This window comes from Sinocyclocheilus anshuiensis, unplaced genomic scaffold (assembly GCF_001515605.1).
Source record: "Sinocyclocheilus anshuiensis isolate Anshui unplaced genomic scaffold, SAMN03320099.WGS_v1.1 scaffold1054, whole genome shotgun sequence".
Lineage (NCBI taxonomy): Eukaryota > Metazoa > Chordata > Actinopteri > Cypriniformes > Cyprinidae > Sinocyclocheilus > Sinocyclocheilus anshuiensis.
The window spans coordinates 381,180-394,620 of record NW_015536544.1 but is presented as its reverse complement, the minus strand read 5'-3'; the positions used below and the strand labels follow the sequence as shown (position 1 = coordinate 394,620).

The 13,441-nt window shown below is 40.5% G+C and overlaps 1 protein-coding gene across 2 annotated transcripts; it reads left to right on the top strand.

Annotated features, from left to right (window-relative positions):
* The first annotated feature begins 5,099 nt into the window (after window positions 1-5,099).
* Window positions 5,100-13,225, top strand: ciartb (circadian associated repressor of transcription b). Of its 2 annotated transcripts, none has more exons than XM_016499311.1 (6): window positions 5,100-5,151; window positions 8,243-8,726; window positions 9,260-9,335; window positions 10,490-10,568; window positions 12,057-12,192; window positions 12,563-13,225. In XM_016499311.1, the coding sequence occupies exons 2-6, from the start codon at window positions 8,283-8,285 to the stop codon at window positions 12,974-12,976; spliced, it is 1,149 nt and encodes a 382-aa protein (XP_016354797.1). In that variant the 5' UTR covers window positions 5,100-5,151; window positions 8,243-8,282; the 3' UTR covers window positions 12,977-13,225. The 2 variants fall into 2 exon arrangements, with proteins under 2 accessions (XP_016354797.1, XP_016354788.1); XM_016499302.1 differs by lacking the exon at window positions 5,100-5,151 and adding an exon at window positions 5,166-5,549.
* The last annotated feature ends 216 nt before the right edge of the window (window positions 13,226-13,441 follow it).

The window sequence follows — 13,441 nt, the reverse complement described above, 5'->3', positions numbered from 1 at the left end:
CATTAACATACTAGTCACTATTCAAGCATTTAATAGTAAACAGAAAATAAGAACTAATGACATAAATATAAATGCTAGTTCTAAGTTTTAGGCAATACATGTTAAAAAGGCTTGCCATAAAACTGCATGATGCCCTCCAGAATTACTGCAATAACAAAATAGTTGTGCCACTGCATCAGATATAGATGTAAATACCTCTAATAAACACAGTAATTTACAGAGAGTGGATACAACTATGTCTGCTTTAGGGGTGTCTGTCATACCTTGTGTGGGGCTTTCAGAAGTCTGTGGACTCCAGCGATCTGATTGATGAGCGGAATATCCTCTCTGAATGTGAAATGTGGGGGTCTGGTCGGCTCAGGAAAATTTGTGCTATTAAATGGATCAGTATCATCTAAGAACTGCACCCTGCATGCGAACGTAGCCATGATACATCCATACAAGTCGATTTGGGAAAAGTCGGTACAACAACAAAAAAGTATATACCGACTAAAAAATCCTTTAGATCAGACGCAGTGTAAAAGTGTCAAGAATCCAGGTGCGCTCCGTCCTACTGCGATGTCCTCTGTTAGTGTTTAGTGGTTTCTATATTTCTACAGTAGTTTCTCGCAAGAGGAGGGCCGGTAATATCCAAGGGCATGTCGGGTAGGCAAGGTGCTGAGGCAGACTGCTGCAAACGGGACGGGACGGGACATCTACAGTCTGTCTGATGACTAGCGATGCAGTACGTGAACGGGATTGGGGGACTCCCTCCAGTCACAACAGTGAAGGTATGAGGGCAAGAGCCGGAGCTCTGGCGACACCCATTGGTGAAATTTATATCACAACTTGTTCATATAGGCTATTATGCATTCCTAGCATAACATTTTTTATAAGTAGCCTAATTACGGAAATAATAGACTTAAAAACATACTTAAGGACAAATGTATCCTAATGTTTCTAGACAAATGCATGTTATTAACAAATAAAAATGTATTATAGCTTACATTTAAATTTTTGCTATATTATCTGCAAGCATGCCTATATTTTTCCTAAAAAATTTACTTGTAGATAATTACAAGTGCACATCCAATATGATTAACAATAATAATAATAATAATAATAATAATAATTTCAGGACAAATGGCAACATAACTTTAAAAAGGTTATTATGGCAACCAAAACTTGGAATAAAATACTGTAGTTAGGCTACCCGTAGTCTGTGATTTGGCTGAAATACTGATATGGTTCGCATTTTAAAGTCACTTGCTTAAACTCTCACTTGAGCAAAATGGGACTGTGAATTTTGTTCGTGTTTTTATCTGAAGTCCCTTCGTTGTAAAAGCACATCAGCACTGTTAGAAGGCCTAAACATGAACTATGCTTAGTAGGAAAAAAAAAAGAATCTGTTTCAGTGTCAGACGCAACTTTTAGACTGCATCCCTGGTTGGGTGGACATGCATTTTCCATCACGCATAAACATGTCTCTGCAAGACATCAATCCATAGGTGGAGTTTAGGGGGTGCTGGGGCTTGGGTGGGTGCCCCCCAAAGCATAAAAGTGAAACTGTGCCTATGCATCAATCTCTTCCTATACGCAAATATAACAGAGTTCACCCCTATGATGACGCTAATAACAGGCAGCGAGATATTCAGTGAGTGCTCTTTTCTTCCCATATTTTATTTATTGTTTGACTATAACAGCAGCTGTTTTTTCTTTGCAAAGCAGATTGTGTTTATTTACAAAACGCTGGATTTGTTTGATTAATATTGGCACAAAATTCACTCCATAACCTGCTCATTAGTTTTAAAGTGGTTATTGTGTTACCGCTAGCTATCGCTAGGGGGCAGTGTAAACGAACAGAAATATTGAAAACAGATATACTGACAGAATAATATAATAACTCTCAATGTAACACTCAAAAGTCGTAGTACACGTATCTTATCTAAATTAACTGCATGTAGTTTTCAATTTTTGCACATTCACCTAAATTCCATTTCTGTTCATAAAGTGCCTGTGAAACATGTTTAGTTTCAGTTGTTTAATTTTTTATGTTAAAACAAATATTTACACGGTAAGACATTTGTTAGAAATAAAAGCAGCTGAAAGTGAGAGGAGGTTTCTTTATATAGGCCTACATATTAAACATATACATATACAGTATATATACATATATTTATCCACATTCTCTCTAGTCTCTCTAGATAACTTTATTATGCACTGCAATTATGTTGTCTGCTGCTTTAAATGTTTAAAGCTAAGTGGGCATATACATATACAGTATATATACATATATTTATCCACAAAGTCACTCTTCTCTCTAGATAACTTTATTATGCACTGCAATTATGTTGTCTGCTGCTTTAAATGTTTAAGTTTTTTAAAGCTAAGTGGATTCTGATTGGCTGTCAATGTTTTTATCGCTCACCAGCTGAAAAAAAAAAGTTTTAAAAGTGATTCCAATAATATCGTTCCTGTGTCAATATTGTTATAGTTGCGGTGTGGACGTTGCTATTCTCGAAGAATTAGAATAAATACTAAAACTTTATAGTTATCATTATAGTAGTTATCGCCGTTGGTGTGAACAGACCTTAAACGATAATTATAACAATAACTGTAACAATAACTATATAAGCATCTACACCAAAAGATGATAACATTCTGTTCATTATAAGCACGCACTACAGTTTTGTCGTCTGGTGCTTTAAATTTTCAAGCTCTTTAAATTCAGGTTGATTCTGATTGGCTGTCAATGGTTTTATTGTTCATCCACTGGGAAAAAAGTTCTATAAAAGTACATTTACAGTACATTAGCAATATTTTAACTAAATTTCGTTAAGTTCCTTTGTCTATTATCAATAGTTTAGCAATGTATGAATAAGTCACTTTCAAACAAAGCAGGTTTCTGTTGGTCGGCAAGGCAAATTCAAGTGAACATGAGCGAAATCTACTCCAGATTGTGTGAATTCGTATCGAAATGATTGAATTTTGTCTGCAAAATTTCACAGAACCATGGTAAGTGTGACCAAACCTTAAGTGATTACAACAATTTCGTTCCTCTGTGTTGTTATCCTTGTGGACTCCACTGTTTTCATAGTATTAGAACGATCAATAAAACTTTATAGTTATAGCTGTCGTTATCGTCCTTGATGTGAATGGACCTTTATCGAGGAACAGTCACAGCAAGCTGGCCTATAAATTGGCCTGAACATGCCATAACTGGCCACAAAAGGGCACGTTCCCAGAAGATAGTCTGCAATTAAAACCAGAACGGTTTGTACCCAGTCGCTAATCCATCTGGGTGGCGTCTTTGGCTCAGTTCAAAACCCACAATGTTTTGTTAATGTTCTCCTGGTTGTCAAATACCGGCAGGAACAGAGTGGGAGAGAGATAGAAGAAACATTCTGTTCACATCAATTATGATTTTCAATTGTGCAAAGCCGAGAGACAGAAGATGGGTGGGTTTTTTTCTCACATGTGCTCACGTTTTCAGGGGAGGAGGACTATGACTCATTGGCTCCAGGCACTGAATCTTTGTCTGTACTCCAACCAGAGATCCCACCCCCCAGAGAGAGACAGAGTGACTGTGAGTCCTTATTTGCTCTTTACCGTCACAGCCACCAACTTGCTCACCACACTACGGCATGAGCGTGAAAATACCAGTGGACGCAGACCACCAGGAATGTCATTTTCCTCACATTCGTGCTGTTTGAAAGGACCAAAGTCCCCCGAATAATGCGTGATGGAATACTGCCACACAACCTCACCTGCTGTGGGGCTTTTAGAGAAACAACATTTTAGAGTACAACATTCTTAACACAGCAAGTGAACTACTTTGGAATGTTTTTCCACCCTGCCCCCCTCACCATGGAAACTCCACCGGCTATGCAAGAACAGCGCGAGCGCAAAGGCATCACGTGTGCAACCCAACACGAAATAGAATGCGGTGTCTTATCACGTTCAGTCTCATTCATTCATTCGACTTGGTCCACGTACGACCAGCTGTGCACACTGCAGTCGGTCAGGGGCAGGTAAGGATAAGCCCCGCTATGGGGCTCCTGGGTATCCAGAATCCAGTGATACAGAGAGCGACAGCAGCAATGTACACACTGAATCGCTCCTTAGACATATGTGTCACTGGCTTGTAGTACATGCAAATGTTTCCACTGGTCTGTTTACAGTTGCGAAACAATCAATAGACCTAAATATGGGCTAGAAGTCGTAAATGCCCAGTCCATAGGTCACTATCATGAAAAACATCAAAATCCAATAAATAAATAACTATATTTGTAAATGGAAATGAAGGCTATTTAAGGAACAATGTATATATATATATATATATATATATATATATATAAATATATATATATTTGACAGTTACGGTACACCTTCATCCCCAAATTGTCATGAAATTACTTGATTTTTTTTGTAATTCTCATTTCCATAATTCAAATGATGTATAAAAATAAAAAATTTACATATTTAAGTATAACATATATAACATCTAAAAAACATTATGTGTGTGTGTGTATAGGCTAGTCTCACCACTTTCTGTTTTTATAACTAGTTAGTGTGAGAATTATCAGAGGCATCAACTATTTAAATGTTTAATGTCTCCTAAATTATTAAATTTAAATGCATGGGCAATTTCGTCACGCAATCTGTCAAGGTTCATTTGAATTAGCTGCCAGTTTTAGCGCAGTTAGCAAAACATCGATATTCTAAAAGATATGCAACAACACCAACATTTTTATGATGTTACTAGAGATATGTAAATGTATAATAAAGTAAACTTTTTCCAACATAGGCTACTTCATGAAACAGAGCTGTTGTTGTGATTACCCATTCTGGCTCATATAATTTCTGCTAGCGTCTATTTGTAGACGCTACAGGTGAAAAATATGCCCTCAAACCTGTACGAAACCTTTGAAAACCCTGTTGAAGCAATTGTACGTGTAAAAATATATGAACTTGTACTTCCTTTGAGGCGGGGGGGCGACCCCTTGAATTAGGGGGGTCAGACCCTCCCAAACTCCCCCTTTATTCACGCCAGGGCTGCAGCATATACGCTAATCAAACGTCTTACATTTTAAAAGCGACCTAACCGTAATATACGAGAGGGAGGTGCATCTGTGGCGTCATCCCATCCAAGCTAATGAGGTATAAAACAAAGTAAGTAACTGTGAATAACAAAAAAAAAAGCGCTCGGAGTTTGACATTCTGTCCGCCTGTTGGAATGAAACCGATCCGCGTGTCCACGTGTTTTGTCAATTTGCATATCATTTTAATATGTAAGCTCGTCTCCCCTATCAGCCGAAGCTTGCTTCCAACGCAAACTCTATTTGTCAGATACGGGTCTGGACGCACAAATCGGAAAGCTCGGCGTTTTTGCACCCGCCCTCTCAGACACGTTGCGTTGGGAGAAGTAACACGGGGCCACACAACTGCAGGTCTACATCACTGAAACCACGCACAGCTCTCAACAGAGACTCGACAGGCGCTCCAGTTGTGTTTGGATGTACTGCTGAAACAAAGGACAGTGTGCGACCATTCGTCCCATCCGGCTTGAGGTAGGATTCGCGTTTTAAATACCGGCGATCGCTTCTGAATTTGTGTTTTTGTGGAGTAAATGACACACACATATAGGAAAACCGCTGCGTTTATATAAAGTTCAATGTATTTGTATGTAAGACATGTTAAGACGCCGCTGCGTGAAAAGAGGCATCCGCCTATAGCAAAACGGAGAAAATTGTTCTTTTATTTTATTCTAATCTAAATATAATTTTTAATACTCATTAACGTATTTATAGCATTAAATTTAGCCAATATGATAGCATGATTCGGTCTATTGTGTTTTTAGAAATAGTTTTTGGCTTTGTTCGTATCCGCTCCGTATTCGTTTTAATACAAATTCTGTAATATGTTTAAAAAAGCCAAAATTGCGGTGGTCTTGTCTTGGAAGGGTGTATTAAGGTGTTAGTCATCATCAGGGCCCCACCCTCAGTTATCAGACAGGTACATTAATTCATAAGGCTTTTGTTTTCTTTCACAATGTTTTAATATTAATATACGTGTTGCCCATAGCAACCGAAATTACTGGCAGGCGTACAAGAAACACGTCTCGTTTACATGACTTCCTACATTTGTAGTCGCGCTAAATGTCGCTATTAAATAATAGTCACAGGCCCGCTTTGTCTACGTTTGGTAGCTAAACGTAAACATAAGCTTTCGATGATTTTCTTTGTTTTGGCAATTTACCGGTAAGCACAAACTAATAAAGGGCCTTTTCATCCGCGTCCCCGGCTGTCGACAACCCTTGTAAAAGTATCCCATGTAGGCAGTTTTTCGATATGAAAGAGGAGTTTGTTCGCTAACGGCAGTCGTTTTGTTTGATTAAACTTTTTGGTGAAACTGGTATTGACAAGAAAATGCTGGTCAGCAGTTATGTCCATTTGGAAAGGATGATCTTTGTGACCGTTATAAAGCCAATTAGTCGCGTGCTTGAGGTAGAGCTATTACATAGGCTAATGTGGCTTTATTGGCAGGGCAGAACTCTGGCTCAGCAGTCCATTTGTTTGCAATGATTCCGAGCAGCTGATGGACTGATTCCCGAAGTGATGTGAAAGTATATACACTGCTGATGTATATAGTGTTACATATACAGTTTATGTAGTGCATTGTACATTTATCTATAACTATATATTTAGGTTTAATGCAATGTCTGTATACAAAACATCTCTTTGTGCTGTACAATGACAATGAAGGAATTGATATAGTTTTAAGTACTTGTATTATATGTTGAGTTATGGTCAGTTATATAAAACTTATTCAGTGTTACTATTTTTAGTATTTAAAAAAATTAATAATTTAGATGTTACAACATGAAGCACATTTTAGGTCACCTGACAATACAGTTTATATATATATATATATATATATATATATGTTTATTATTCATTTAGTCATAAGTATGTAATTTTACGAATGTGCATCATGTACACATTCTGTTGATTCATAAGAAGCCTTCCACTTTAAATACATGAGTGGTCAGAACCCTTAGAGAAAGCACAAAGCATTTGCTTCTGTACAACATGTGCCTTTTGCAAAGATTCATGGCTTGCCTCATTAAACATGATGACTAAACACTCCTTTTATGTATATTCCTCAAGGCCTGTCTATTATGAATTACAAAGAACTGATGGAATTGATAATACAAAAAAAAAATTTTTTTACTGGCAATATGCAAGGCCTCAGATCTGGTACCAGCTGTGTGTTCGTGGACTATTTTCAAATCACCCTCTTTTAAAAGCAAGCCCACAAAATAATTTACTTTTACATTTAGGTAATGCATGAGTCTTCGCAATTTATTAATAAAAGACCACAGAAGGAATGGCACTATTAAAACAGCTTATTTCTAGGTCCTTTGTTCCATGTCAAATGGTGGTCACCATGGTTGCGGTGTTCTGGTGTCATTAAACAAATAGGGCTTTTTGTTTATTTATTTTTTTTGTCACCTGTTTTTTTTTTTTTTTGTCACAGCCTTCTAGTCCTGTAAGGCTACATTCTCAAGTGTTTTGTAATTAGGTGCAATCAGATCAAACAAATGCATGTGCTGTACAGGACACACATTTGTTCCAAATAGACTGCAGAAAAAAAAAATCTTATTTCAAACATCTTAGCTTTGAATAAATAAAGACAGTCTCCCCCTGTTGCGACAATATTATTTATAAGGTTAATTAAGGTTAAGGTCAAAAGCATGTATACGTGTTAACATATATTATTCTTTTTAGATTTGGTTTTGGTTCTGTTAATGCACAGACGTAGTTGTGTTGTCGTTGAAAACATAAGAATGAATCATAAATGTCAGTTTCATGAGTTCTCTGCACTGTTTGTGAAACAGCAGTACGTCTTTTATGGCCGCTGTTTATCTTTAGTGTTTGTGTGAGTCTCATGTGGTCTGTCTGGAAAACACGCTGGTCTGAGCCTACATGAATTCAGAATCCCAAAGGGTTTGATTGGAGATGTGTGCTTAAGTTGTCATTTTGGACCGCTGGTATCTGCAAGACTATGAACCTCGCAAATGGGTCTGAAACAGATGGTTGAGTTTGTGCTTTTATGTTCATGCCAAACCAATACAGTGAAAGAGAGAACATTCTTTATCCATTAGACAATTTCACACCAGCTCAGGTTGTATTGTGTAATGGTGTTTGTTATTAACGTTTATGGAAATTGGATATTAAAGTACTCCCTGTTTCCCCCACAGGTCAGTGATGGTCCGTGCTGGTTAGATCCTGCTTCCTAAGATGTCAGCTTCAGATTCGGAATATTCCATTGACTGGCTGGCCAGTGATGATGAGGACAGTGATAGTGAGTTAGAACCAGACTGTACCAAAGTGCAGGGACAAACCACCTTGCCAAAATCCCCCTCCTCAAGGGTCATCCAGGGGGCCCAGACTTGCCAGTCGTTCTCAAAGAGGAATGGAGATAAAGGGGAGGTAATGGACAAAGAGAACATGAGCTCTCGGGGAAGTTCTCCTTCCAGCTGCGATAGTACCGACTACAGCGAGGACGGTGGCCATTCTCACCTGGGACAAGAGACTCGGACCAATTACAGCCGGTGCCCTGAAAGCCCTGTAGGCAAAAAGAGGCAGACGCTAAAGAGAACAAGGAGCTCCATGGTGCCAGAGCAAAGGGAGAGGCAGCTCACACCTGAACAAATGGAGAAAGACAGGCTGTTCGCATGCAAGGTGAGATGTGCCACTTTTTTTTAATCGTCGGCATGCCAGGGAAGGGGCATGGTGTTCTGAAAAGCACCCTTATCTACTACATGATCTATCTCCACCCGAGCAGAATAAATAATAAAAAAATACTCAAAGCAGAACCACTTCCAGGAAGACCCCTCCTCTATGTGTTTTTACTAGGTGAAATGTGAATGAGTCACACGAGGCCACTGAATGAAGAAACTCGGATGTTTTCCTCTACCTTGTAGAATTGCAATGATAACTCATTCCATTCCATTTGCTCAAATGTGTGAGAGAGTAGAGGAGTCATTTTATTTTGTATCACAGTGTAATTGTTCTTCTGGAAATGATGAGCCGTACAAAGGAATGTCCTAATGTGATATTTTTTTGTTTATGGTAACCGACAAAGTGTACTGTCAACATCCTGAAATGAAAACATCAGAACTCTAGAAACTATTTGAGAAATGCAAAATGTGAAAAGCTAATCATTAAATAACTGACAAAAGAAGGAAATACTGAATGATGCTCTTTGTTTGCAGTGCTTGGAGCTGCAGTGTTACATTCACCCACTGTCCTCAATCCTTAATGGCCTCCGCTCTGGCAGATACAGAGAACGTGAGTAATCCTTCATTCGTTTGTATTAGTCTTCTGCATATGCCTTGATCCAAAACCTTGCCTAGTTAGATCAGTGTACAAGGAGAACAACCAAACTAGAGGCAGCAGGCCATAGTATGAGAAGTGTGTCATGAGATTTGGGACTGAGATGTGTCATGAATAAACATGAAATGAGGTTCTCGTATCATTTCCTGGTGGCACATTTTACCTCGCTTAGTCATAATAAAATGTGTATGGTTGAAAGATACAAGTCTTAAACCGCACAGCTCCAAAAATACCCAAGGACCTCGATTGAAATACCAAAGGCACTATAGAGATAAGCTCAAGGGTTTGGGTTGGCTGTCTCCTTTGTGTCCTTGACTAGTGGGATAAAATATTCTAACATTTTATGTGGCTATTATTACAAATAATTACTGTAAAATCTGCACCGTCACACTGTGTCCAAACCAGATGACAAAGTGTGATTAAAAGCTGTCGGTTTTTGCTTTAACTAGTCAAGTGACACTGTTTTGTAGGTTGCTTCATTTCCTATTTTTGTATTTTTGTAGCACTGCCCACACTCCTCATGCATATTAAACATCAAACCTAGACCAAGAGATACTAATTGTAGAAGTTAAGAAACATCTCAAGGTTCCCTCAAGTCAAATGTAAAACTGTGAAAGTGATGCCATCTGGAAAAGCGTGGTATTACTGTTATTAGTTTTACGCATGCTAACAGAGAACCGCCCACACAATATTCTGGTTGACTGACTGTTACAATGCACAGCGTTTTTACTTTCAGTGGGGCAGAAAAATAACTTGTTACTGAAATCTTGATGCATAGTGGCTGGTTGGGACACAAATTACTGTAAAACACTAACAGATGTTATTAGCAATATTGGGTACTTAAACATTTTATTGGCTAGAACCCCACATGTGCTAGAAAACAGGTTGCATACCAGGCAGACCTGCTTATAGGGGCTCTGCCTGGGGCCACTGTCAATGCAGGGTCTCTGGGCGACACTGGACTTCCTGGCCACAGAGACTGCAAGTCTATCCTCCCACGGGCTTCACAAGAACCCATCTGCCTTGCAGACGTAGCACGGCCTGTCAGAGGCAATAAGCTGGCATTGCTTGTAAAAGGAAGAGTTTAAGCTGTATCTTCTTCTTTTCAGGCCTCAGCACTTTCCAAGAGAGTGTGGCCATGGACCGCATCCAGAGGATAATGGGAGTCCTGCAGAATCCCTGCATGGGGTGAGTTTCCTGCTGTTTCTCCTCACCTCACTCTTGGGCGGCTTGAGGGTGGGCTTTAGTCCGCACAGCACTCCATCACGGATCGATCGAATAGATGTTGTGTCCATTTACTTAATCTACCTCAATCCACTTTCAACTTGTTGCGAGGGAATCTTGTTTCAGTGCTTTGTGTTTACACACATTAGTGGCAAAGTTGAATTCTCCCACATCACTTGCGAATGACTTCTATGCCCTCTGGTCTGGCTCTGAGGCTATAAGTGAACGAGTCAAGGAAATGTGAAAACACATGGCCTCACAGCATGATGCTTGGTCCAGAGCAGCAAGGGGGGCCACAGGGCCAGTGTGGACCTGCCGCCACTAATCAAAACAAGAATAGAACTCAAAAGCAAGTTGTTAAAAATGTCCCAGTTCCCTTGAGGGAGTAGCCTGTCATTCGATTGATTAGTCTTTCTCTAGCTAGACAGTGCAAAGTCTATGATGTCGTCTTTGGGAGGAGTCAGTGCTTCTCTGGCATCAAATGACCTCATAATGATCAGGCTGGGCTTAGGTGCGTCGTTTACGTTTCATCTTAACTGCATCTGGCATGCAGCCCAGGTCTTCTGTCATTGTATTGCATTGTGCTACTTCACATGTGAATATTGGACTTTGTGAGTGCAGAGTCTAAAACATCTAGTCCGTTGGTGTACTTTGGGCCACATCCAGCAGTGTTGCAACCTGCGTGGCATGAAAACACGCCTGGCAGAAAATACGCCTGAAACGTGCCACTAAAAACAAAGATGATGGGGGTTTTGGGTGGGGTCTTAATTCAGGTCATCTGATTGAGGCTCTGAGCCAAGTCATATTCAAGCAGACACAGGCACCAAAGCGGGGGCGTGGATGCCTCCCCACCACCTGACCCCAGTCTACATTTACCCATTCCATCATGCCAGTTGGCAAATCCCCCAATGCAAAGGCACACCAGAAGAGGGAATATAAAAACTAACTTTTATGGCAGCAGCAGTTTAAATTTAAAATACTGAGAATGGGGCCACTGCAGATTCTTTGGTCATGTGACTTGCACTAATCCCCATTAACCATCTGTCGGGGGCTGGTGTGAGTCAATGGGCACCATGTGCATGTGTCTGCATCACTGCTCCTTAGCGCAACTATTTCTTTTCCCCGTGACGTGGACGCCAGTGCCCTGCTGCAGGCTAATGTCTATATTTAGAGGCTAGAGAAATGGTTGCACGCCATGCCACGTGTGTGTGTACAAACATGTGTGAATCAACACAGGAGCTGTTCTCATTTCGAGAAACACGTTTATGTGTCTGTGTATGCTTGATGCAGCGTACTTGCGGTTAAGTGTCCTTTCAACTCGCCTGACACCAAACGAGGTGTTACAGAACAGTAGATTTTCACTTTCGGTTACGTGAAGTCTCAAAGCTGGTTTTTTTTAGTACATCAGTGGGTTACCAGACTCTTAAATATTGTCCTTCCTGTGCCATGCAGAGAGAGGTATGTCAACATCATTCTGAAAATGGAGGAAATGTTGAAGAACTGGTTCCCTCACATAAAACATCAACGAAGCGACCAAGCCAACACTGCAGCACTGATGGAGGAGACGACCCTGTCTAAGAAACCCAAGGTAAGGCACTTGAAGAACTGTCACGAACATGTGTAACTTAAAACCGACAGGCTGATAGAAAAGGAGAGACTGAAATACCCATTATACTTTGATCACTGGACCAGAGAGGAACAGGACAGACAAGAAGGGATTAAAATCTATATGTACAGTTGTACACATCTCATGTTCGCTAAGAACAATGACAGGAAAGAACAGGTAGTTTTAGAAAGCTTTCACAGGACAGACAAAAGTCAGCAAAGTTAAAGGACATGTTTAGGCTAAGAACTTGGAACATGCAATTTAAATGAGATTTTTAAAAAGATTTTTCAGCCTCTTTTAAAATGTTTGCGTTGAAATCTCAAGTAATTCTCCCTCTTTCAATACTTCACAGTTGTCTCCATCTACATCTCCCCTGCTCACTGGCATTGCAAACCCTGCCACCACAAGTGCCCTTTTTATGGGTAACAAAGCAATGAGAGTCAGCGACCTCACTCCCCCAGGGCCCTACTCTGCAACCAACCTAAAATGGCTCCACACATCACCCATCTGCTCCCTGACAGCTGAACAAGCTCTGGGGACAGTTCGGAACTTTCTAATAGCCCACAGGGACAGGGACACAACACAGGACAACTCCGTGTCCTCCAGCACGGACCATCTGTGTAAGACAGAGTCTGCTCCCAGTCGACCACGTCCAGCCAAGATTAACGCGCCATGCCTTGAGAGACTTCTTAAATCCACAGAGAGTATCATCACCCAGAAAGGCCCAGTGGGCTTGGGTGGCATGGCAGCCGGTGGATGGTCCTAGTCCTTCGAAAAGGCTCTGTGAGATCAGAGCCTAGCTAGAGCGTGACTGCCCCCAGCTGGTCTGGAGTCACCTGACTCCAGCGCAATCCCTGCCTCCATTCTAGCCTTGCAGAGAGGCACAGAACCGCAGCAGAGGGAGTTCAGCGCAGCCCAGCAAAACAGAGACGCATTCAGTTACGAACTGAAAAGTGTTGGAGTGTGATCTTTGTGCGTGTCTGATTTGTACGTCAGCATCTATTCCCTTTCTGTTGAACTGGGGGGGGGGGGTGTTTAGAAAGGTTTTGTGATCTTGGCTCATTTTCATACTTTAATTTTTGAGATGGTTTCCTCTTGAAACAAAGAAAGAGGAAAAATCTCCTGTGGTGGCAGCATCCGATGAGGCAGCATATTGGTATCTGTGAAAAAGCTAATCTCTAGACAAAATAATGCAGCCTTTATTTCCAGAAAGGGAAGGGAAAAGAGGGAG

Coding starts and splice junctions, on each gene's coding strand:
- ciartb (XM_016499311.1), top strand. CDS start 8,283: ATGTCAGCTTCAGATTCGGAATATTCCATTGACTGGCTGGCCAGTGAT. Junction 9,336..10,489: donor CTCTGGCAGATACAGAGAAC/GTGAGTAATCCT, acceptor TCTTCTTTTCAG/GCCTCAGCACTTTCCAAGAG. Junction 12,193..12,562: donor CCCTGTCTAAGAAACCCAAG/GTAAGGCACTTG, acceptor AATACTTCACAG/TTGTCTCCATCTACATCTCC.